Source organism: Pelodiscus sinensis, chromosome 2 (assembly GCF_049634645.1).
Source record: "Pelodiscus sinensis isolate JC-2024 chromosome 2, ASM4963464v1, whole genome shotgun sequence".
Lineage (NCBI taxonomy): Eukaryota > Metazoa > Chordata > Testudines > Trionychidae > Pelodiscus > Pelodiscus sinensis.
This window is the reverse complement of record NC_134712.1, coordinates 58,824,434-58,850,493: the sequence shown is the minus strand read 5'-3', so window position 1 is coordinate 58,850,493 and position 26,060 is coordinate 58,824,434. Positions and strand designations below refer to the sequence as shown.

General features: G+C 43.4%; 2 protein-coding genes across 7 annotated transcripts in view; one reads left to right on the top strand and one right to left on the bottom strand.

The window, feature by feature from the left end:
- Positions 1-4,679, bottom strand: part of ARMC1 (armadillo repeat containing 1) — a 35,908-nt gene extending 31,229 nt beyond the window's left edge. Inside the window, exon 1 of one of the 3 annotated variants that reach the window (XM_075920615.1) lies at positions 4,553-4,679. Coding sequence is in view for 1 of the 3 variants with exons in the window: in XM_006136620.4 (XP_006136682.1) it covers positions 1,941-1,981 (41 nt within the window). In the remaining 2 variants the exon portion in view is untranslated. The other 2 variants (XM_006136620.4, XM_006136621.3) reach the window with 2 other exon arrangements.
- Positions 4,680-4,832: 153 nt separating this feature from the next.
- Positions 4,833-26,060, top strand: part of MTFR1 (mitochondrial fission regulator 1) — a 33,781-nt gene continuing 12,553 nt past the window's right edge. The window contains exons 1-5 of one of the 4 annotated variants that reach the window (XM_075920613.1): positions 8,335-8,350; positions 9,122-9,172; positions 13,427-13,570; positions 17,427-17,525; positions 23,923-24,041. In XM_075920613.1, coding sequence (XP_075776728.1) covers positions 13,505-13,570; positions 17,427-17,525; positions 23,923-24,041 — 284 coding nt within the window. In that variant the 5' untranslated portion in view covers positions 8,335-8,350; positions 9,122-9,172; positions 13,427-13,504. The other 3 variants (XM_075920612.1, XM_075920611.1, XM_075920614.1) reach the window with 3 other exon arrangements.

Below are 26,060 nucleotides of genomic sequence, written 5' to 3'. Positions count from 1 at the left end.
ACACAATAATTGATAAAAGTATTGTCAAATATTGCTCAGATCAATTACAGTCATAGATGACAAACTGGTTTATTAATGATGACGCTGTCTACAGAAACCAGAAACATGTCTCAATTCTGTATTATATCAAAAGTAAATCTGTAAAGAAATATACAGTTCAGGTATCCATAATACATTTTTTAAAGTGAAAGCTTCAACTTTCATATAAATCTCCTCACAAAGCACTCTAGCAAATTGTAAAGGAAAATCATGCCTCAGCAAAAACCATGTTGACTCTTCCCCAATAAATCACATGCATCTATGGTGGTGTCTGAAAATTCTGTTTTTTACTCTAGTTTCAAGCAGTTTTCAGACCAATGTTAGTTTCTGTGTGACAGTAGCTGTCACTAATATTTCCTTCACACAGATTGTTAGAGTGATGAACAGGTATTATTGACCTGCTTCAAGGTTATTCCCCCCCAAGAACACCATAAGATTGGTACAAGTCAAATAAGAAGCTAATATTTCATATAATTAGCATTTTACATTTGCAAAGCACTCTGCACACAATTTTCACAAAATCCCTGTAAACCAGGTAACTATTTTTGTTCCCTTTTTATAGGCACAGATACTTTAATTTACCTTAGACCAGACATCCAGTCAATAACAGACCTAAAGTTGTAACCAGAATGCTTTATGTCCAGTCTCATGCTCAAATCACAAGGTCATTCATTCCCTTTTATTGCATACTACAAAATAATTATTTTATTTAACTAACTTCTGTTGATGACAGAGACAAGCTTTTGAGCATACACCACATTAATTATTTAGGTTTAGAAAACTAAGACCTGAAGGAATGCTCTTTATAAGCTCAAAAGTTTGTTTCTCACCAACAAAAACTGGTCCAATAAAAGACATTACCTCGCCCACTTGGTTTTTTTAAAAATTTACTGGGACCAAGACTACAACAAACCTGTATATGAATAATTCTGTTGTTTTTATACAATGTTTTTCTATTTAAAAAAAGGCAAAGCCATGTTTCTACTTTTTTTATTGAAATAGAAAGAACTTGGGGATTAAGTTAGACAAATTGATTTGACATCAGAACTTCTAGATTATTTTCAAATCTTTGCCACGGATTTTTGAAATCTCAGAAAATAACTTAATCTTGCCTCTGTTTTATTATCTGCAGACATGGATATTACTGATCTCACATAGCAGAATGCATTAGTGTGTGTAAAGTGTTTTAAAATCCTCAGAATGCAGTGTTACTATTATTCATACACATGGAAAAACATCAGCTTCACGAACCCATCTCCTGACACTTCAAAAAAAACCAACCTTGTAGCTGAAAGAATGTAGAAACTAGTAAGGTTGCTGCCGCACATAAACACGCAATTTACAAAAGGAGCAACAGATGACTTAATCCAGAATAACTCGGTTACTTTCTTCCCTCTTTGCTAGCGGGGGGAAATCCCTCCTCTAGGACTTGTACAGTTTGCTCTGGCTAACTCAGCAGCCCCCACCCCCACCGCTCCTCCCCTTAAGTTACAGAGTCTGGACCATGCTGCACCAAGGCCAACCCACCCCCTGCGGCGGTCACTCGCGCACCCCTTCCCGCCTGTAAAGTGCATGCCCGGGTCTCGCCGCTCCCGCCTCCGGCTGCCTCCTGAGCCGGCCCCCTCCGTGGGCAACCCCAATCCCCTCACCCCGCCCCCTCCTCAGCCTGACCCTTGTACCCTCCAGCGGCCTCACCCTCTGTTCAGGACCCGACGCGAGATCCAGCCTGGTCCCCCGGGCCACTTACCGCTGCAGGAAAGTTTCACAGGCCCGGGCGGCTCAGCATCGTGACTGGCCGGGCTTCGCGTCGCTGAGGCCTGGTAACGGGCGTCGGAGGGGGACAATAGGAGGGAAGAAAATTCAGGTCCTCTACACACACAACCCCCACCGGGAGCACCTACCTCACCCCGATTGGCCGAAGCGAACAGCGCCCCTCCGCCATTCACAGCAAACGTTGTTCCACTACACACTGATTGGCCACTCCCACGGCATTGTGGGTAGAACAGCGTCAGGCCAGGGAAACTACACGGTCCAGAATGCCCCGCTTCCTTTGCCTGGCGCGCTCTGGCTGCCTCTGGAGAACAACATAATGGGATGTGTAGTCTCGGAAGGCTTTACTAGGACCACGGCATGTTCTGCGGGGCTGTTTCTTGGCTATTCGAGTCCAGCAGCGCCTTGCACTTTGCTGCCTGTTGTCCAAGCGCCTGGAATATTGTACTGTGGGATCCATAGTCTCTGTGAACTCTGTGAACCTGTAGTCTCCGTCTGCTCAAACCCCTGAGGTTTGACTAAGGCAGTTTGTATAAATGGATTTAATCTAGGCAGGAGTGGATTACTATGGATAACGCTGATGTACTTGAAGGTTGCTACGGTTGCTGAGAATGTAACGCAAGGCCATCTGTGGTACAAGCGGTTCAGTGCAGTCAGCCTTTCTGTATACTGCAGGGTTCTAGAGTGCTTCCACGAAAGTGACTTAATTGTGATCACAGCGGAGTTTTAAACTACAGTAGAAACAACATCCCTAGTTTCATAGAACCAATTCTGACACAAAGAATGCACTGGAAAAATAAACTATACCTGGTAATCTAGAATCGTCTTAGAGATGCAATGTGCAGAATTTACCTAATTTTAAGATCTGTCACTTTGTGGATCTAAGGCAAAATAATTTGATTAAAATTAACAACTAAACTGTCAACTAAACAAACCTATGCCGATGAATATGTGTTTCATTATCAATTTAGATTAACTTTAAAATTTAAATAATTTTACAAATCCTATTTACGTGTTTTGTTTACTTCTGCACTTCTCATACCTTGTACAATGAAGTTTCAAATTTGAAACTGACAAGAAACAATCAGGTCCTTCTCAGCTACAACCATTACAGAGGGATGTTAATTTTTAAACAACAGTTTGCATTTTGTTCTATTTTGGAAACATTTGTATTTTTTAGGTTTTAGAAAAGCTTGTTTTATCAGTATTAAAACTTTAAGCTAAATTTAAATTGACTTTTTAATCCAGTGTTAGCATGTTTCAAATCTTGGAAAGCTGAACACCTCTCCTCTTTTGAGAAAATGAAACCAATTATGTACTTTTGTAGGTGGTCATAATACTTTTATCTTTTTTACATGCTTTCTTGAGACATTAAATTAACAATATTGACATATAAAGTGTCACTGGCATCACCCTAAGTTAATACCCATTGAAAAGAATATGGCAGTCCACACCTCAGGACTTAAGGTGTTCTGCAATATCATATAGATATTTCTTCAATATCCACTTGACATTTTGAAAAAATTCCTTGCAACCCTGATAGTGACTATTCTTTTTAATAAAAGTTGGGATGCTGGACTAGAAAGGGATAGGTGTCTGTACCTCCTTCACTAGTCCTTCTCACTTTCTTCTGCCTCTGTCTCGGTAAGTATTACACTTTGAAAAACATTACTTTATTCATAGCTCAGTATGTTGAATTTAAGAATTCTAGCAATACTATTAAACTGCATTTTTTGTCTGAAGAGTGATGTTTGAACAGGGTAATTTACTAAATAACCAATGAAAGATGAGAGTAGGATAATTTGAAATGACAAATAGGGATGCATTTTTCAATTCAATTCAACTAAAATGGACAAAGAGAGTTGTCAGGGTTTCAGGATGAACTGTAGCTTTGATTCTCCTCCCCCCATCTTCCTCCAGAATACCTACTTAAGGTTTCAGGCTCCATCCAGCTATCATTTATCTCAGGAAAAGACCCACATCTCTCCCCTTTGGTCTGGGGCTTTAGGCTGGCAGTGCTCTACATCTTACTATGATTTCTGAAGCAGTTCTGACCAAGTTCCAGCACCTGTACTTAATCTTTTCTCAGGGGCTTCAACAATGTACACCAGTTACCAGCCAGCCTTTACAAAGCACTTACAGTCAAATCAATTTTGAGAAAACAAAAAAATCAGTAAACTGATTTAAACAAACTAAATATACCAGGAGTTATTAGCCTTATGGGGGCACAGAAGGCCACAATCTTTCCAATCCTTCCCCTGTTCCCCAAGAGTTGCTCCCCTCCCTTGGAAATAATATTTCTTAGAGGAGCTGTCACTCTCCTGCCCTCCAGTTACATAAGAACAAAAACATAAGAACGGCCATACTGGATCAGATCAAAGGTCCATCTAGCTCAGTATCCTGTCGGCCAACAGTGGCCAATATCAGATGCCCCACAGGAAAGGAACACAACAGGTAATCCTCATGTGATCCCTCTCCTGTCGTCCATTTTCCAGACAGAGGCTAGGGACACCATTCCTACCCATCCTGGCTAATAATCTATCTAGGTCTGTTGTCATTACATCATAATAACACAAGAGAGATACTTTGATGGACTTAAACAATTCTCTGATTTTTTAAACAATAAGTATCCTTCTGCCACACTGGAAACCCAAACACAGCAGCACCCAGCGCTGGAGGAGACCCAACGGCATCCCCATCCAGCGGAGGCACAGATCTCACGGGTAGACCCAGGCTGACGTACGCGGCAAGACCCGTGTGTCCGCGGGGAGCTCTGTGCCACCCTCTCTCGGGGTTTGGTTTGCCCCGGCCGCCCGCACCGGACCAGCATGTCAGCAGCCTGGACGATTTCCAATAGGGCCCGCGCGCACGCTGAACGGCCAATCAGGGCTTGCCGGGCCGCGCAGGCGACATCATCACGGGATTGGCCGTTGGCAGGCGCCCTTCAATCACTGGCGCGAACGGGGCGGGGCAGACCCGAGCTGGGCTGCTGCCGGTTAGGCCGCGGCGCTCCGTCCCACTAGTGTGTGGCAGGCTAGGTCCCGCCTCTCTCAGGCGCAGTGCTGATTGGGCAGTACCGGGCCTGTGCGGCTCGGGATTGGCTGTGCGGAGAGGGCGGAGCCTTGAGTCACTGCCCCTGAGGAGCCGGAGACCGGCGAGTGAGCGCTGAGGCCTTGGCTAGGTAGGGGGTGAGTCTGTGCTGGGCGTGGCCAGGTGTCCGCCCGGGGATCTGCTGGGGCCGGTGTGTCTCTCTCCCGGGAGCCTGATGGGCTGAGGCGCGGCGCCGGGAAGCCCCCGCGGAAGATCAGAGCCCGGTGCGGCCGGGTGAGGCGCAAGGGCGGGCAGCTGGGTTCCGAGCTCAGCCTGGTGCCGACCCGCTCCCCTCCCCGCTGTTTCTCCCCTTTCGCCGGGCTCCGCAGCCCGTGTCCTGCCCCCTCCCACGGTCCTTGGCCTGCCGGGGTCCGAGCGGGCTTCCGCCCCCAGCCCCTGGGCGAGCGGCTCCTTCAGGTCTGGCGTCCCCGGGGGAGAGTAAACTCGGAGTTAACGGGGCCTCCACTTCCGTGGCCGAGCGCATTGCCTGGGTGACGGGCGTTCACACGGGACCCTGCCCTTGCCAGTTATTGCTGGTTTCTGCCCGCCGATTGAGACCTTGTGTGAGCCTGGCGGTGTTAGTAACAGCCACGTGCAGCCTCGGGCTGCGCTCTGAAGCCTGCCTCATGTTTGCCTTTCTGATCAGCTGGTCGAGACGACAGAGTAAATATTAACTTCATATGCGGGTCTGTAGAGCCGCTGCTTCAATCATGAAATTGTTGCTCCAGCCAGCCTTAGGATGGATGGTGACCATAGGCGTGATCGGGGATGAATAACGTTTAGTACCGGCATATACGCCAGTTGACTTGTTGAATTCCTGTTGCTTCTTCGCTTACTAGTCTTGCAGCTCTTTTCCTACCCACTTCGCTGATCTCCTGAGCATTGATAGAGAGCCTCTGTGTCACTGTGCAGGTAGAGGTGGGTGCTGTGATCACTTCCAAAGAAGCCTTGCAATCTAAATCAGGTGCAAGTAGGAGATTGTAGGAACAATGAAAGAGTCTATAAGGTGCCACAGGACAACAGATTCATTGGAGCATAAGCTTTTGTGGGCAAAGACCTGCTTCATCAGATGCAAGAGATTGTAGGTAACTTCATATTTAAAACAAAATAACCTTGAGTTAATATCCATGGTTTCTAACGAGTATTTTGAATGAAGGAAGGGAGATAAGAAGAGCTCCAAAGTAGGATGTTGCAGGCTCTGTAATTTTTCCTGTTTGAGAACATCTGGTACCTTGTATGCATATGGCAATGTTGTATTTCCTTTTGGTATAAGTAGGGATGATGCATGATTAGGGATGTAAAAAGCTGTTTGTTTAACTGGTTAAAGGGGGGACAGTTGGTTGGAGGGAGGACTGCTCCAGCCTCATTTCCCTCACTTGCTGAGGCTGGGCTGAAATAACCCCTGCATCCCCCCACCCCACACTCCCTTCCTCCCTCCCTTCTGCAGGCAGTCACTACTCTAGCTTAGCTGGAGCAACCCCAGCCTGTGTGGCACCCAGGCTCTCATAAGAGAGGAGCTGATCCAGATGACCAGAGCAGCTTCTGTGTGCAGCAGATCTCCTGTGGGGCTGGAGCAACCACTGCTGCAGCCCCCACTAGTTAATGGTTAACTGGATCTGGTAAGCATCACCTGTTAAGGATGATAGTTATCAGTTAACCAGTTAACTACCATATGTTAGCAAATATACCCTGCACCCTAATATACCCCCAGGTTTTTGCTATTTGAGTTAAAAAAAAAAAAACTGTATACCCCACGCACGAGTACAGCCTGCAGGAGAGACTGCAGACTTTTTTTAAATTGTTTTTATTCTTTTACTAGTTACACAGTAAAGTAATGAATTTTAATGTATAACTGTCTCTATTATTAAATTAAAATATGCTGCTTTCCTCGAGGAAGAGTCAGTATTGTCTTCCTTTCAGTAAAAAAAACAAAAACAAACTTGTTTACCCTGTGCATGAGTATAGCTTATGGGGGGGAGGAGAAGGGAGGGTGCGGGGTTTGTAAAAACAAATATAACCTGTGGGTTATATTTGCTAAAATATGGTAATTAACCTTTCATATTCCTACATGTGGCTACATCTAGCACAATTAAGGTATGGAAATTAGGTGACTTGAAATTCGTTAGTTTTCATTTGCTTGGTTCCAGTCCAGCTTCATATTGACCTCAGTCGTTCCAAATGGAAAATGATCGTGGAATTTTTTTGTGATCTTGCAACATAGTGTGATGATAAATTAACAGTTATTAATTGCAGAAATTGTAGTTCTGTTGTCTCTGAAAAGACAGGTGCACTTTGAATGCAAAGCAAAAGCAAGAAGTCTGTTTATCAACATTAGCTAGCAAAGTTTAGGTCTGTGATGAACAGGTGGTACTTGTGAAGACAAGTGGTTGAACCACTAAATTCTTAATGGGTTTTTCTTTAGACTGTTTTCTTTAGCTAGCAAGAGATGACACTATTATTCTTCTGTACTTTGAGGTACGTTAACAGCACTTAAATTTTATAAAACAGAAGCATAATTACATATAAATGATTTACTGTTTTGCATATATGGTAGCACTTGCTTTTACTGGTAGGAAACTCTCTGGAAACTGAAGTATAGACAAACACTAAGACTGTTACTGTGGTGCTCAGATAGACAAATAGATCCTAGCAGACTGTGCAATCCCTATAAAGCAGGGGTGGGGAACATCAGGCCTGGGGGCTGGATGTGGCCCCCAGCTTGCCTGGATCCAGACCCCAAGGCTCAGCATGGGGAGCCCTTGCTTAGCACTCCAGCCAGCCACCCACCTGCAGGGCTGAAGCACACACAATCTGCTAGCCTGGGCCCCTCTAGGCTCTGGTGTGCAAAGGGAATGGGGGGAGTGTCTTTCTCCTTGTCAGTCAGGGGCTTCTTATTTTGCTTCTCACTTGTGTGGGGCCCCCAACTGATTTTTTATGGATCAGCAGCCTCCGACCCAAAACAGCCTTCCCAGCCCTGCTATAAAGGGTAACATGATGGGAAAGTAAATATTTAGGTCAGGCCTACATTATACCTGGAAGGTTGTGTTAAAGTACACAACTCCAGCTACATAAAATACGTAGACAAGCTTGGCACCATCTTCGCAGTGGGAGGGCAGCAGGAACAAATGCTCTGTCGACTTCCCTTACTCCTTGCAACTGCGAGGAGTACCAGTACTGACCAGAGCCGCCCTAAGTGTTCGATTTAGTGGGTCTAGTTAAGTGGTGCAGCAAGTGGCCTCAGCCTGCACTGGTTTGGGAAAGGGATAGTCTGGTCCTACATTTACAGCAGTGATGTTGCGGTATTTTGAATTACTTTTAACATAAAGGAGAAATGATGACTCTCTGGTATATTGCTGTGGTGAATACGGATTATGTTGAGGGTTTTTGTCTAAATCTTATTCTTTCTCTATAGATTCTTTGGCACACGGACCTGGTTTACACTTAAATTTAGGTAAACGTGGTTATGGTACTCAGGAATGTCGAAAAATCCACCCCCCTTGAGCGCTGTATCTTTGCAGACCTAACTCCTAGTGTAAACACAACTAAATTGATGGTTGTCAAAAGAATGCTTCCTAGCGATTGTGTTTCTGGGAGGGGATGTTCCTACAGCAGTTGGGAAAACCATATCAGGTGCAATAGGTCTGGGTGGGGAACCTATGGCCTGGGGGATGAATCTGTTCCCTGGCATGCTTGGATCTGACCCCTGAGGCTCTGGGATTCTCCTCCCCCAGCATCAGGGAACCAGGCTGGTTCTCTAACCCTCCAGCCAGTCTTCTGCCCACACCCTACTACCCCACTCCACTCTTGCACCTGAACTACCTTCCAGCCCACTCCTGCACCCTATTATCACCCTTCCAGATCCATGAAGATCCCTAACCCACTCCTGCGTCCTCCTTCCCATCTGGATCCCACACCCAAGCCCACTTCCCCACAGTCCCTTCCTATATATTGAACATAGCAGAGCCAACTAGATCTACTAGCCTGGGCTCCCCTACACTCTGGTGTATGAGGGGCAATGTGCGCAGTGTCTTTCTGCTTCTCAGTCTTTTTTTCCTCACTCTTGTGTGCCCCTGATTGATTTTTCTCGGGGTCAAAAAAAGGTTCCCACTATTACTGTAGGCAGTGACTATACTATCGGGTTATGGTGACAGAGCTACAGAGCTGTAGGTATGCTGCTGTAGTTCCCATGGTAGACTTGACCTTGGTGTAATTCCTTTTGTAGGTGTCATTTCATCTGATGTTGTTGAGGCATGCGCCAGCGTTAGTGACTAAGGTATGCATGTCTGCACAAAGTGGGCAAACCTGATTTTTCTTTTAAAGTGTCTGCTTTAAAGGGAGACTGCCTTCTGTAGGATCGTATTTCTCTTTATCTTGTACTTGCAAGTAACACCTCCAGCGTCTGTAAGGGATTAGAGAAGTTTTCCTTTATCTTTTTCTTATTTAGTTTGTGCATTTGATAACGCTTTATATAAATTGATTATATGCAGTCAGTTTCTTCTTTTGCCTGCAAAGCTTTTACATAGAAGGTTTTAGAAAAGACAATGTAGCATTTTTCCACTAAAAAAGGTGGAAAATGACAAATGTGGATATAAACTGAGATAAAAGACATGGATATTTTTTCATAAATATGTCTATTTCAAGTTAACTTTTTTCTTCTCTCCATTTCTGATTAGCACTGTAAGCCTTGTTTAAGTGTTTCATTTTAACTTTTCTCCACAATGTTTTCTTTGGCTCTGAAAAGTGCTTTTATATTTATTCTGCTTGCTTGCTTGTTAAATAATCAATATTATTCCCTAATTTACGGATCAATATCTGATATAAAAATGTTGGGTAATGTATATTAGACGGAGGCATATGTTAAATAGGGGAAAGGGAGTATAAGGCGGCTCATGTAGAAAATGGAGTACTCCCCATTTTTGGGAAGTAGAAGTACGTCTAGAATTCCAGCCAGGAAAGGGTTGCTGAACAGTGTGTAAGTTTGTGGCTAATCAGGGTTCTGTAAAAGAGGAGCTCCTGCTGTTGAAGGGAAAGAGGGAGAGAGTTTCCCTCTTTTCCTCCAAATTTACCTGTGTATCTGGGGTAGGATATTAATATTCACTTCTCCTCTCTCAAATTCTGTTGGGAGTCGTCACAGAGAAAGAAAACCTGCTCATAGCTTTCACAACCTGAATTAGTAACTACTGACCAAGTGCTGCATTTACAGCACTGATGTTGCAGTATTTTTAATTACTTTTAACATAAAGGAGAAATCTGCAGTTGTCAGGATGGTGAATGCCCTTCATCCAACTGACCAATCTCTTGATCACTTGCTTCAGAAATTTATGAGCTGTAGCAGTCACTCAATTAGTTTGTTTGATACCTTAAAACTTGGAGGGTTATTTTTGCAAACATAAAAGCTAGAAACTTTTTAAATGAATATTAGTCTGTGAAACTGGTTGCTTGAGTTTCTCCTCTCACAAAGACAACATTGAGGTAGCAGAATTTCCAAAGAAATAAAAGTTAACTGCAACCTACATTTAGAAGAGGTGACCGTCACTTGGTCACCCTAATAAGCATGCCACTTAAATACTGTCCACATCTGTAGTTCCAAGAGAGAAGCTATGACAGAAAAACTGTGCTAAATTCTTTTGGATAATATCTTGCTGCTACTTAACTAGTATTTCAAATGAAGGTTTCTGCCAGTGTTGATAAAACCAACAAGTGTTGAATTTCTCTTTCTCAAATTTGGCAGCTACATAAAGTACAGGAGAGATGCCTTCTAGGAATTTTTATTCTTGCTGTCCAGCAATTTCATTGAGTAAGTCTTTACATTTTGGGAATATAAGCAGATGGTGGAAGAGTTGTGATTTGTGCAGTAGAATCTAGGTACAGTAAAACCTAGATGCCTTTGAGGGAACTGTATTAACTCTAGAAAAGTTCTTTTTGTGTGACTGGTACAACTTCCCATTAACTTCGAGAGGCAGATCAAGTCTTTCTGAAGAAGGAAAGAAGTGGCATTAAATAGACTCCCTCAACCTTATGATGCCTTATTAAGTATCTAGATTGGTGATACTCAGTCTGAGACTTGAAAACCACAAGTAGCTCTTTAATGTGTGTCCTTTGGCTCTTTTGTAGCATCTTAACACTGTGATTTCATTATTAACCAGTCAACATGCTTCCAGTAAACTAGAATATCACTAGGTCTGAGTATCACTAGTAAAACCAAGTGTTTTACACCTTGAATTATGAATAGTCACTTCTCAAAATAGCTCTGCTCTAGAATAGTTGTTCCATCGAACTTAATCTCTTGTCAGGTGCAAACAAATTTTAAAATATCTAAACTCCTTGCGTGGTGGAGAGGAACTCCATCAAACCAGCTTTTTTTTTTTTTAACCTCCCCTTTAAAAAAATCTGTAGAGCTGAGTTCTTGGTAATAACGTACTCCATATGGCAGCTCGGCACAGGAATCGTAAAGTGTTTAAAAACATGTTTGCAATGGAAACAGTGGCAGTCCTAACTATTGTGATGCTTGCAGGCATTCTCATGTGTCTCTTAATCCTTTGACTTGACCATAATTCCTGCATATCATTTTTCCCTATTACTTAAGCATTTTATGAATGGTGACTAAGGAATTTTATTAGCTTCCAACACATCAATATGTATGATTCATAGTACAGTATTCCTGTTCAGTGATTCAGTGCACTTTGCGAATAAGCTGATAGATGAAGCCAAAAATGGCCCTGAACCCACAGTGGTAACTACTTGTCATTGAGTGGCAGCACAAACACCTTTGCAATAAAAGGATTAGGCTTGGACTGCACTTCTGTTCAGCTTCTACTCTGGCCCTTGAAGCAAACTTTAATAAGTTTTCTCTTCACAGAGCTTTTAAAAGACTGTGTTAATGAGTAAATTAAGAGTAGCAATTATGGCAAGAGGAAGTGAACTTGAAATTTAATCAGTTTCCAAAAATGGCCTTAAAATGCTGTCTAGTTCCTGACCTGCATTTCTTCTCTCTTTCTTTTCTCCCCTATTGTATGAAAAAGACACCCCTCACCCTACACACACACACAGAAATTGAACTATCATAAAACAATGCAAAGTAATGCAGTCAACAAGATTAATACTTTTTTCTATAATTTGTTTACAGTAATCTTAGTTACAACAATTACTAGAGAAGGGATTTGTCAGAAGTTACAGTAATTCCTCATTTAACGCTATAGATATGCTTCTGAAAATGTTCATGCTAAGCAAAAACGTGCTATGTGGGTCAATTTTTCCATTAAAAATAATGGAAACGGTGCGGGTTGTGTTTCAGGTAGTGGTGGCAAAGTCAGTTGTGTTTTTTTTTTTTTTTTTTTTTTTCTTGGTACTCAGTCATCAATGTCAACATTAGATATGTTTAGCAACACAGGTCACTGTAGTTTGTTAAAACAAAAAGGCTACGTCTACATTGGCATGATCTCGCGCAAATGGTTAAAATGGCCATCGGAGCTTTCTTGCGCAAGAGAGCGTCTACACTGGCATGTGCCTTTGAGCAAGAGATGTGCTTTTGCACAAGAGCATCCGTGCCAGTGTAGACGCTCTCTTGCGCAAGAAAGCTCCGATGGCCATTTTAACCATCGGGCTTTCTTGCGCAAGAAATTCATGCTGCCTGTTTACACTGACCTCTTGCGCAAGAACAGTTGTGCAAGAGGGCTTATTCCTGAGTGGGAGCATCATAGTTCTTGCGCAAGAAGCACTGATTTCGCACATTAGAACGTCAGTGTTCTTGCGCAAGAACTCCCCGCCAGTGTAGACAGGCAGCATGTTTTTGTGCCAAAGCAGCTGCTTTGGCGCAAGATCGCGCCAATGTAGACACAGCCAAAGATAAACAAGTGAGTGAGCGGAGGAGTGCTGTGAACACATGTATTCATCCGCTCATGGGTATTACCGCTGTTTTCACCAACTTATACCGCCACACGAAGTAATCCACTACTTGATTATTTTCATGTTATTTTGGGGACGATCATGTTGTTCGAAAAACTTTCCCACCAAAAAAATCATGCTGTTGTGAAAAAGTGTTAAGTGGGCACATGTTAAATGAGTAATTACTGTACTTTTAAACTGATGGTGTCCAAACTGCAATTCTCAGTTTACAGAGGTTTCACGTAACCCTTACTCACTTACTAATAATCAGATAATTATATTTAGGACCTTCTGGTCAATAACGAAGTAAAGATGTGCCATGTAAGCGGTTCCTACTTTCTGAAACAACTATTTTGATACTTTGTGGGGTTTTTTAATTGTATGTCACTTTTACTCTAGAACCTGTTTAGAATTAGTGGCTATTGTGACAGTACTGGGAATAAGTATCAGAGGAGTAGCCGTGTTAGTCTGAATCTGCAAAAGTGGCGAGGAGTCCTGTGGCACCTTCAGTTAGTACTGGGAATAGTTGTTGCTGAAAAAGTTCTGTTTTCAGAATCTGTTTCTATTGATCCTTGTTGGAAGGAATATGTGCAATTTGGTCAGGTTTAAGGAACCCTTTTACAATGTTTGCTTTCTGTTTCAGAGGGACTATGGAACCTCAGCACCCGTGTAGATTTGGAGGGTTTAAATACCAGTTTGTGAAGACTTTTTTCTTCTCCAGATGATCTGCTGGATTAAACGTGTAATTAGGATGATTTTTGAGCAAACTGGACTAAACATGGAATCGGTAAGTGTTTCAGCTTCATTGAAAGTCTATGGAGTTCAAATATTTCAAATATAATCCACTTAAATATATAGTTCACACTGAGAGCAGGTGGGACTGCATTTTAAATTTTATGAAGTGTTGGAGATCAATGTAAAGATGACTAACTTGATTGACATTGGGTTATGAAACCTAATGATTAGGTATGATCATAGGTGCTATATAAAAAGATTTAAAAGCTGTTCTTGCTGGCTTTTATGACATAACTTGTAATATATCACTGCCATTTAGGATGTACAAAGAAGGGGTTTTGCAGATACTTTGAAATTGAAAGGAAATGTTTGTTTTTTTTTCTGGGGCGGGCAAGGGGGCAACTTCTAAACAGACTCATGGGATGCAATAGGTTCACCTACCTTAAACAGTCCTAGATATTCTAGTATTAGTTAAGGTTCCTGAAATTCTTGTAAAACACAGTGGTACTTGAAGGCTGCTGAAGGTATGTCTGCATGGCAAAAAAAATACCTGCAGCAGTGAGTCTGAGCCTAGGAGTACAATCTTGGGCTCACTACAGCATTAAAAAAAATCTGTTGACATTCAGACTCTTGAAGCCCAGGAGAGTGGATGAGTTTCAGAGTGCAAACCTGAACTGACAAGTCTATATGATTATTTTTAGTGCTGTAGCATGAGTCTGACTCTGTGGACCTGAGCTGAGACTCACTGTTGCTCTGTAGCTATACCTGTAGTCTGTTTAGTATGGGGATGTGAAAAGTTAACCTGTGGGGGAACTGGAGCAGTCCTCTCCCCTTCCCCCCCCCCCCCCCCTCCTCCCCCTGCTTGCCACAGGCAGGAGGCTACTCTAGCCCCACAGGGCCTGCAGTGGTGGGGGAAGCCCCAGACTGGCTGGAATAGCCCTTGCCTGTGGAGGGCATGGTCCAGGCATGCTACAGGTAGGAGCGCTCCAGCCCAGCCCCACTTAATTGGTTGACTGGCTCAACATAAAGTTTAACTGGTTAACTAATTAAATGGGATTTTTACATTCCTAATTCAATAATACCCTTTTCTCCCATTTTAGTATGTCTGAGAGCTGCACAGGTGGTACTCTACTGGTTTCAACTATTCCAAAACCTTTCCCCACTTCAAGGGAGGGAATAAAGAAAGACTATTCTTGACCTTATTTTGCACATACTGTCATAGGTCAGCCAGACATACAATATTCTTTGCCCCTCCTCTCCACTCCATAACATTTCCAGTAGTTCATTGTAATCCTTCTTTCCTTTCCCTTCTTCCACGAGCCCATAACATATTCTTTATTCCTGCCCCAAATTTCCAAGCTAACAGCTAAGCACAACAAAACTGTCATTGGAGTTGTTATCCCTGCTGGTATTGTTGAAAGCTGTGCTATGGGCAGGCACAGTACAGCTGCATTCTCTGATGGGAAGCAGAAAGGAGCATGTGCACTCCTTGACTCCCTGCCTTATACAGCACTGTAGGCCTTTCTTTCACTTTGCAGCAGACACAGCAGATGAAAACTAAAACAGTTGCACAGCAACCATTTTCCTATTGACACTGTTGGGACACTCTGAATGGAAACAGTAGCTTAGGTTCAGTCCTCCCCTGTGAGATGCTGTACATTTTCTTCCTTGAATGCACTGGGAGGGAGGGGGAAGGGAGACTTGCAATCAATCATACTAATTTAAATCCATATATAGAAAGAATATTGTAGGTTTGACCTTTGATCATGAGAGCTGGCAAACTGAACTCACTAAAACAGTTTACATATTACCAGTGTTCCCTCTAAGATTTTCCATCCATGAGTGGAGTGAGTTTTGTCTTGTGCACCGTATTGAGTTCATGTACACTCGTTTGGATGTGTGCCACCATAGCATCCAAGTTAACAACTAACTTATAAACCTCTCCCTTTTCCCCTCTGCTGCCAAGTCTCCCACCTTCCCCTCATATACTCTCCGGCTACGTCTACACTGGCCCCTTTTCCGGAAGGGGCATGTCAATTTCAGCAGTCGTCGTAGGGAAATCCGCGGGGGATTTAAATATCCCCCGCGGCATTTAAATAAAAATGTCCGCCGCTTTTTTCCGGCTTTTAAAAAAGCCGGAAAAGAGCGTCTAGACTGGCCCCGATCCTCCGGAAAAAGTGCCCTTTTCCGGAGGGTCTTATTCCTACTTTGAAGACTTCAAAGTAGGAATAAGACCCTCCGGAAAAGGGCACTTTTTCCGGAGGATCGGGGCCAGTCTAGACGCTCTTTTCCGGCTTTTTTAAAAGCCGGAAAAAAGCGGCGGACATTTTTATTTAAATGCCGCGGGGGATATTTAAATCCCCCGCGGATTTCCCTACGACGACTGCTGAAATTTACATGCCCCTTCCGGAAAAGGGGCCAGTGTAGACGTAGCCTTCTAGTGCCTACTGCTGCCCCCACTCCTCAACCTCCCCTGCTGTCCTGGATCCTGCCCTTCTCGCTCTCCTCAGCCTTCCTCGGACCTGCCCCACTCCCCATTCTCTCTGACCCCTGCACTTGCCTTTCCCTTCCCCCTGTGCCCGCTCCTCCTTTTGCCCCAGGTTGATCATCTGTAGCCAGTGGTGGATTTGGAGCAGGGTGAGAGGGGTGGCTGCTGAGACCCTGCACCATCAGCCTGCTTCTGCACCCTCCCCCGCCCCGCAAACCTGCTTCTGCACACTCCCTGTGGCCAGACACCTTCGCCCCAGCCCTGCTCCTGGCCCCACACTGCACCTTTGCTTGCTCTTGCCCCTTCCCCCTGGCTAAATCCCCTACTCCCAGCCTGCTCCTGTACCCTACCTCCTACCCAGACCTCACAGCTTCCTGCATCCAACCTCCCATCCAAACCTTGCCCTTTCACTCCCTCAGGAGCCCCCATCTCTCACTGGGAGCCCTGTCCTGCACACTGTGAACCCCTTCTTTTTTCCCCAGAGCCTATAGATTTTAATCCATAAAATCCACTAATCCTGGAACCCCAGAAGAGTAAAACTGGTCCATGGGAAGTCCTGAACCTCAGTTCTCTCTGTCCTTCCTCCTACCCCAATGGGGCTAGAGCACCAGAGGAGTGAAGTGTTTTCAGTTAGGGCCACATCAGTGAGCATTGGGGATTTTTGGAGGGTGTTTGGGAGGGTGGGTTGTTTTTGCTTCTCACTTGTGTGGTCTCCAACTGATTTTTTTTTTCCCCCCCTCTGTGTCAGTGGGCCCCCAACCCAAAAAAGGTTCCCTATCCCTGCCGTAAAGAGAGAAAACATTGAAACCTTTTACATTGGACATAAATTAATATTTTACATGATTTAAAAATGAAGTTTGATAAATTATCACCAGAAAGTAGAAGCACTTAATCTGTTTAATAATTTAAATTAATATTTCCTCTCTCTATATCTATCTATCTATCTATCTAGAATTATAGAACTGGAAGAGACTTGGAGAGGTCATTGAGTCCAGTCCCCTGCTATCATGGCAGGACCAAGTACCATCCCTAACAGACTTGCCCCAGATCCCTAAATGGCCCCCTCAGGGATTGAACTCACAACCCTGGGTTTAGCAGGCCACTGCTCAAAGCACTGAGCTATCCATCCATCCATCCTTCTCTTCCTCCAATCTAGTTTAATTTACTGGTTAAATTAAACCATTTTCCCTAGCTGCAGCACTAGCAAAATGATTCAGGCATAATGATGTAATTTATGTTGAGTTTCCCTTAGCAGCTGGTGGTCAATGGATATATTTGCATTGAGCCAGATGGGCCACAGGCCAAAAAGTTTGAGAACTTCTGCTGTATAGGTATTACTAGGTGGAGCAAAATTGTATCTTAATTGTATATTGAGTAAATGACCTAACAAGTACTATAATGCTTAATTTTTTTTCTTCAGGTGCTGTGGTCTGGCAAATCTTATGGTTCATCTCGAAGTATTGTAAGGAAAATTGGTACTAACCTCTCTCTTATCCAGAGCCCAAGAGTTCAGTTTCAGGTAGGATTTTCTATGGTTCATAATACTTTTTCGTTTTTCTCTGAGGTTTGTTTTATGTTAGTAGACTTGAAAATTGATCTGTAGGTGCATTTAAAAATTCATATGTGATTATATTTTGGGTGCCTCTAATAAGCAGAGTAGAAGAGGCACCTGGTTTATACCAATGTTAATTTTCCTCCCTCTTCCACATTGATCATCCCTATGTTTTGCTAAAGTCTAGACTCTTTGATTTCTGCTCCATTTGATACCCCAGCTAATGGTGGAACATAACATGAAACATCCATAAGACTTCATCCAGCCCATAAGAATGTTAATTTGTAAAATAGCACTTAAAGAGCTCTTGCAGAGATTTGTCTGTTAAATATTTCCTTCTTTTAAAACTAAGCAACTTTTCAAAGAGCCTACTTCAATTGGCCTGCTCCAATCTGTTGTGTTGTGATAAATATTGCAATTGCAGTGTATGCTAGCTCATCACAAAAGGTAGGAGTCCTCTGAGTTAACACCTAACAATGTAAAAGACAAGTACATAATGTCCCGAATGACTTTACAGTCTAGGACAGTCACCACAAAAGACTACAATTTATTGTATGTTGCTCTTAAAAATATGCTTCCTTCCAAGACACGAGACTTTTTTTGGCTACAAAAGTAAAATGCAAACCCCACTGTGGCCAAAAAATAAGCAACATCAAAAATTACTTCCAAACAGTATTTAACTGATAAACTGAGTTTATAAACCCAGTTTAATGGAATGGAAGACAGTGTTACTTAAGAATGAGTGGAAAGTAAATACATGTTACTTACACACATGATGCAAATTCTCTGAAAGGGACCTTGGTAAACAAGATAATGTGAGCTTGCTATTTGTTTGATGGTGTGTGTTTGTTTGTTGTTTGTTTTTATACTTGAACTGTGTAGGTGTCAGAAGATTGTGTCAAATTCTGTGCTGCACTTTGAATTTTGTAGTCCTAATGTGAGCAGACTAGGAAATAGGGGTGGTAATGACCTCCTTGTGTTGTATCAATAAGTCTTTCTAGAACATAAACTGCAACACATGCTTTTTTTATACTATTGTCCATAGCCAAAAAATGAACTGACTTTGAAATCTTGTAAATATCTAAGCTTTAGTTAATAAATTAAACTTTGAAATCCCATTGAAGTTGTTTAAGACATTGTATGCAAGCCTTTTGCTCTCATCCAACCTGTTAAGAGATGCAGAAATGTGGTTGCTAAGTGTTCGACTCAGAAGTTGGAATTTTAAGTGTTCTTTTCAGCATCCATCTGTCTTGACTGTTTTCCTTTTAGACCACTGTTATTCTGAAACTTTCCTATAGATGTCTCTTTTCCTTTTTTCTTTCCTGCTTGCTTTATCTATAGTATGAAAGGACCGTGCACTGAACTTGCTGTAAGTTAATTTTTAAAAAATTACTTGCTTCAGCCATTCGTGCATGCTTATAATCAGTGTGTCTTAACTCCAGTTAGGAACCATAACCCATACTTTCTACAAGGCTTCATTTCACCTTGTACTTCTGATAAATGGGTTGTTTCTATTACTGTTGTCAGTCAGATTTCTGGTACATCCTGATAGGTCCTCTAATCCATCGATGATGATAAAGTTTTGGCTGCGTACATGTATGTGTTGGCTTCGCTGTCTAGCATGTTAACCATTCACAATTAGTTAACGTGTCAGACTCTAAGAGAGCCCCCGGAGAACACAAATCAGATAAGGATCAAAATCACCCAAGCAGGTTTATTGCCAAACAGCCTACACTAATAGTTTTCAGCAAACCGATTCACCACTGTGCCACTACATTTTATGCAAGCCGTGGCAATATGTTAGCGAAATCCAGCGCTGCCTCAAGGTCAGCCAGTGATCATCCTTCGAGGTGCACTTCTCTACATAGTTACAAACAAGCCACATCTTACTGACATATTAGGTTATCATGCTCTGTTACCTGGTTACTGCCACTTACCTCACAGCGTTCGCCAGACACAGCAGGGGCTTTGCACAGGGTTGCAGGGGCCTGGTGCTCGCCTCCATCTTGGGTGAGAGGGAACCATGCAGCGGTGGTGGTATTGCAGCTGCTGCTAGGGACTGGGCCCCTGCAGTCCTTGCCTCCATCCCGAAAGCTGCAGCACGGAGTTCCTCCGTGGCAGCAAGGAGGCACCGCTAGTGCCAAGCCCACATGTTCCACAGTGGGCTGCTGGGAGAGGTGTGAGCCCTGAGCTGAAAGGGTGTGGGTTGTTGAGAAGGCAGGAACTGGAGAGGAGAGCAGGGATTCAGGGGGAATGAATGGGCTGCAGGAGAACAGGGATAGGGAAGAGGGGACAGAGAGAGGAGTCTGTGGGTAAAGGGTCCCGTAAAGAGTCCTGGATCCTCCTGCACAGTGCTGCTTCTCTCTGCTGTAGGTCAGGTAATTTCCTTCTTCCACTCGACTCACAATTAAACAGGTCCTCTCTCCTGTCCCATGCTTGCTCACTTTGCTGAGAGAGCCTGTTGACACTGGTGACGTGATGTCACTCTGTCTCACAGGGAGACTGAGACTGAGTAGTGTTTAACTGGTTAACCATTTAAATTAGGGCCCAGTGTGCTGCAGCTCCGGGGTCCATTCCAGCCTGACTGGCCACTGCCGGAGTTTACCAGAAGGGCCAATTAACAGGCAAGCATACTGGTAAGTGGTATGCTTACAGGTTACCCATTTAACGTCCCTGATGTAGATGCCTTACACAAGCAGCAAAGGTTCTGTTTTTGTACAACCCTCCTTAGAGTAAAAAGAGGGAGGGGCAGAGGAAGCAAGTACAAACAAACCTCAGTATACCAGCAAGACCTGTTTCTAAATATATGGTGTTCAGCTTTCAATCACCAGTGATGTTTAGGTTACTTAATTTCATAAATGCAATTGTAGGACTTGATCTTTTTTGTAAAGCACAGTTTCTGAGGTTAGAGCAAATAGTCCCTGTTTTGGATCTTAACTGTTAATCCTGTCATGGTGATAGCTTCTGGCGCATTAAATATCCCAAAACACATCTGTATTGACAATATGGGGTTAAAGGGATCAAAAATAAATGGGTGAAGTATTTTAATTGATATTGTATTTATCACTCTTAATGTGAATACAGATGTCCTGTCTGATCATAATTTCTTTGTCTTTTGGTTTGTTTTTTAACAAAAAAAACTTTGAATGGAGCAGTGAAAGTTGTAATGCAACATTATATGCTAGTGTTTCCCAAATGGTGTATTCCAACCAATGTTCCCCTTAACATTTATTCTGCACTAGATGGAAAAAGTTATGTGCATGGAGGCATGTGTGGATGTGCACCACGCGTAGAAATGTGCTGCATGCTGAGAGTGCTTTGCTAAACATCTGGGCAGCATATGAATCTCTCCTGGATGGCTGCCCTATGCTCATCTTACAGGGAACACTGATCCTGAGTTGTTGATGGTTTGCAGGACTAGGTGCAAGCACTTCTGGCCAGGTGAAGTAAAGATGCCCTAGGGGAGGGGTTAGAGAATAAACCTTCCCCACACTCATCCCTCAGTGGTGGTCTCATGCCAAGGGGCTAAGCCTCAGTTCCTGCTTCGTACATTATAATCTGGTATATGGAGTTGCAGCATGCATAATCAAATTTGGCCTGGTCTCCCTTTTGCTAAATCATAGTTTGCATAGCAGGGAGCCCAACACCACAGGACAGAAGTTCTCAAAATCTTTACTCAGGATATCCACTCTGCAATGGGCCAGAATTAGGGTTATGGCTCAAGGAGAGAGGGCATCTATTACATCTCTATATTGTTGTTGCAAGGTGAGTTGCAAAAAAGACAAAGCAGCTGGTGCCTTACCTTAGTAAAAGGTTCTGGGAACCATAGCTCTGTGCTGTGTTTTCTGAGAGGCAGCATCTGTTAAGGCATTAGATGCCACCTGCTCGGGCTGTGAAAAGCATCTTGGTCAACCTGTGCTAATGCTGTTGCTCCCTAGGGGAGAAAGGGGAAAGGCTGTTTCCAAATGATCTGCTGCTGCCAGTGCATGCATTTGGGAGCTGTGCCATGGGCACACAGTAGGTTTCATAGGGGAAGCTGAAGAAAATTGATCTGTCAGCTCTCAGTTTTCAAAGCTGTTCCTAACAATTCTTGGAAAAGAACAGTAAACACAAATTGATCCTCTCATTATTCAGGCCAGTAGCCCTTTGTGCACCATGAAGTAGTTCTTCAGCAGTGGCTATCCCAAACTGATAGTGATCTGAATTTCAGAAGAGTCCAAGGACCCATTGTGCTTGGCACTGTACTACTGCATACAGGAGTAAGGAAAGAGACTGAAGGCAGCTGGGATGGTTAGTGTGTAGATTGAAGTAATAAGCCTTAAATCTCATGTCGCTGAGTCCATGAGTTTCAGTAGATAGAAGACTTGTGCATTTCACCTCTCAGGCTCATCTCTTGAAAGGGTTTGTACAGGTTTCCTTTGAGAATGAGGACTGAAGTCAGGGAAGAGCGATGGCTTTGTGAAAAGTGTTCACCCACAGGTGATAAAGTATGCTAGTTTGGCAGGTAGTAAAAGCACCCCATCTTTTCCTCCTGTTAGGAAGGGTAGAGTTGCACTGAGGCGAGTTACATTAAGTGCTATGGACACAGCTTTTTGAAATATTAACAGGTTGTTCTGACCCGTATAACACTGAAGCCGTTTTCATTGTTGGTTCAAGATCAGGAAGAACTGTTTCTGAAACCCATTTTCAACCTCATTTCAGTTTGCTTGTGTATTGAGGGTGGTAATATGGGTTCTACGTAGTTTTGCCTTTGCTGGGAAAACTCATTCAGCCTTTCAGACTGGTTGTAAAGCCAGTCTGGGCTGCTGCTGTGGACCATGCTTTGGGGCGCCAAAGCCATTCTCCTCTATTATTTAAGCCTTGTAAAAACAGTAGTAAGAACAGTTCCAGTCAAAGAAACTGTGCCTGCCCCTTCACTTCCAAGTTTTAAACAAATACAAGATAATCCATTTTTAAAAGTATTTTGAATATATTTGGTTCACTTACCTCAGTATAGACAGGGCTCATAAGGACAGATAGTTTGTTAAAATCTTATGATCGTGTCCCTGTTCTCTACTGTGTCTTACCTCCCTCTTGTACATGAAAAGACTTGCAATTGTGGGACGAAGAAGCATCAACTTGTTCACTTGTGCCAGTTGTTTTCAGTGGACATCTAAATACTAACTTCTTTGAAGCCCTGACATTTGCAGTGAAAACATCTGTTTTGAAAGGGGGGAGGCGGGGAAGTACCATAATTAACTTGAAATATTTCACTTTCAAAATTAATTGAATGCATTCAATCCATTCAAAATAGGAAGTTTTAGTGATCCTATTAATGTACTAACTGTAAAGACTATTAAAGCATCTGATTTAATATAATTGAGTGACTGTAGGTGTAGAGTACTTTGCTTGACTGTGCTTTGTTGTACTTTGTTGCTGATCTACTATATATTTGAGAGAGTGCGTCTGTCTGTTCAAGAATTCCTCCTAAATGGTAAGAGCTAGGACCATCACATTTGGTATGCAGCTTCCTCTTATAACTTAAAGCAAGTTGTGCCTGGAATGGGATTGCTTCTAATAAAACCTTGAGGCTGGCTAGGGGTGCACTCACCTCACAATCTCTAGCCCCACGGCTCCTACCCTCCATGGGCCCTTTGGAGGGCCCCGAAGCTTCCCTTTCCTCCCTCCCTCCTGGATTCGCCCTTCATCAGGAAGAAAGGGACAGGGAAGCTTCGGCCTCTTCCCCCGAAGGGCCCATGCATATCTCACTCTGGCTGGGGAGCGCAAGGGGTAGACATACCTGAACATACCCTACTCCCCTGGTTGTGCCCACTGGAGCTACAGCGCCCACGGAGAGGCGCTTCTCACCTGGCCCCAAGTTGCTGCAGTGAGAGGAGGCTGGGCTTGTCCCCTGTCCTAGGAGAAACCTCATACTGAACCCCTCATTGCCAGCCCCACCCAAGAGCAATGATTTAAATGAAGCATATTCATTTTCATGTCTCCTATAGAACAAATAACTTGCATTGGCTTTATGGTGCTAAATAAGCAGGTTATATATCCTAGGAAACTGGCCATGACCTTTCTAAAGTGGCACAAATAATCTGTAAAAAAAACAAGCCTCCCCCCCCCTCCCATCCCGAGTGTTTGGAAATTGACTTTAGTGGGCTTTTGCTACTGTCTTGGTGCCAAATATGCTAAGATTCCTAGTGTCATGTGTGTGTTTGTTCTTGATTGCCAGATTGGTTATCAAGCTAGTGTACTTCTTCTTCTTTTTTTTTTTTTTTTTTCCAAATACAACCTGTAAAATGGGTTGGAGAGTGCGTTCAAAAGGAAACTTTAACTTTATTAACTTTAAAAGTGTGATTCATTTTCTTTAAAATTCTAGGTTACCTCTCACTCTACAGAAGGAATCTATTCTAAGCTGCTGAGAGATGACACAGTAGCCTCTTTTGCGGATGTGGGATGGGTTGCTCAAGAGAGAGGTGAAGTCTCTACAAGGCTCAGGTATGTTTGTTAAATCGCCTCGATTTCATCATAGGTTCCTCTCAAATCACAGCGCTTGCTATCTAGCGTACTTAGCACTATGGCTGTGCAAGCATTTCAGCATTTTGGGAAGGAACTGAAGTCAGGTTAACAGGATTATGAATGGAAGGACCACAGTTGGAGAGGGGACGTGGAGTTCTGATCCAGGGAAGGAAGGTCCTTTTTATCTGCATTAGATAATCCTAGAATTGAAGGCATCCATCTCTTTTCCCTGCACAAATGCTCATGTGACATGGGTCTGTTGTCAGCACTCTTGTTGGCCGCACTTGCTCTGAGCAAGGTTTATTACTGCTAGTCCTGAGCCAGGGCTCTGGAGGATTGTCGTGCTAAGCTAGTGTAATGGAATGCTGGCCAGAAAGACCAATTGCCTCCACTGAGCTCTCTGGTTAAAGCTATGCAGAGCAGAGACACTTTTCTTGTAAAAACACACTCACATTTTGTATAATTTTTACAAGCATGAAACTGGTCTGGGAGTGAATAGGGAGCCACACCCATAGCTGTAGGACAGGTACTACTGCACTAGGCAGTGAGTGTTGGTATGGGTACAGTACCCCATATGCACTTGGAATGGATGGCTAGTGTGGATGCTGTATTACAACAGTTTGAACTGGTTCACACATGCTGGTGCAGGCTTCAGTGGCATACCTTTCTAGGGTAGGCAAGGTTTCTGTTTACTTTAAAGGAGCGTCTCAGGGCTCAGAATAATGGCTTTGGTATTCAGAGATTTAGTAGTGTCCTACAAAGGACATCTGTTTAAAAATAGGTATTTCACGATGACCTCCGTGCCCTCCGACACCATTTGCTATGGTGAAATATTGCATAATAGGAATATTGCTGCAAGCGACGGTTAATTTCAGTAACTCAAAAGCAAGTAGCAGAAATCCATCAGCTTGACTTTTCAGAGGTAAATTGCCTTTGGTAGGCATATTTCAGTACAAGGAATTGACTATTCAACTCGTGGGCTCATGTGTGCGAGCTGAATTGTTTTAATCCAGTTTTATATTGTCATTGGGAAGAGTAACTCTTTGCTTCAAGGAAGCACCTACAGGTTGTTGTGAGACTTGGGTATTGTTAGCTCTGTTGCCATTTGGGGAGACCTTGTTAAGGAACATTGTGTAAAGCAGTCATATCCTTAAACTCAAAAGCTGATAGTTGTACTGCAAGCAGTGAGTTTATAAGGTAGCTCAAAAAATTACTTCCTTAGACAGGGCCTTAACAAGGTGAATTTCCTTGTATGTATGACATTTTTAACTTTACACTAATGTTCAGTAGGTGATCGTAGAATCATAGAGCTGGAAGAGACCTCAGGAGGTCATCAAGTCCAGCCTGAAAGTGGTTACTTACATCTCCAGGAATGGGGGATACCTGAGTTGGCTGCTGCCGCCTTCTAGAAGTTACATGCTTCCAGTTTTCTTCCTTGTTCTGTACTGCTCTTAGCCTGCTGTGACTGCAGGATTAAACGCCGCCTTCTATCGAGGAAGTCTTCATCCTCTCTAATAGAACATAGGGTCGATACTTGGGCCTCTAGTCCTCTAATTATTTCTTCCAAAATGGTGACCAGATGTACTTAGTGCAGATGAAATCCCTTCTTTCTTCCGGAAGGAAGAAAAAAATGGCACATGCTGTGCAGGTAACAGCAGATCTATCAGTATCCATTCCTGCCTTCCTTCTGAAAGATTCTTCAGTTGTTATTAAATGCCTCTTGAAGGGCAAGAGTGTAGTGAAGAGATTTTAAAGAACGGCAAGTGTATCTTGCCCCTTTCCCAACTCCCTCTCAGCAGCCCCTGGTCGCTGACTGACTCCTTTATAAAGCCATGGACTGCCTGGTAGCCCCTCACCCTGATTAAGGCTCAACCAATGAGCAGAGGTTTCTAGATTTCAAACCCTGATTAGAAGCTCACAGCTTCCACCTGCCAGCCACAGCACACACTCCGTGGGGGGTGGGAGGGAAAGGGAAAAGGAAAGGAGAAAAAAAACCAA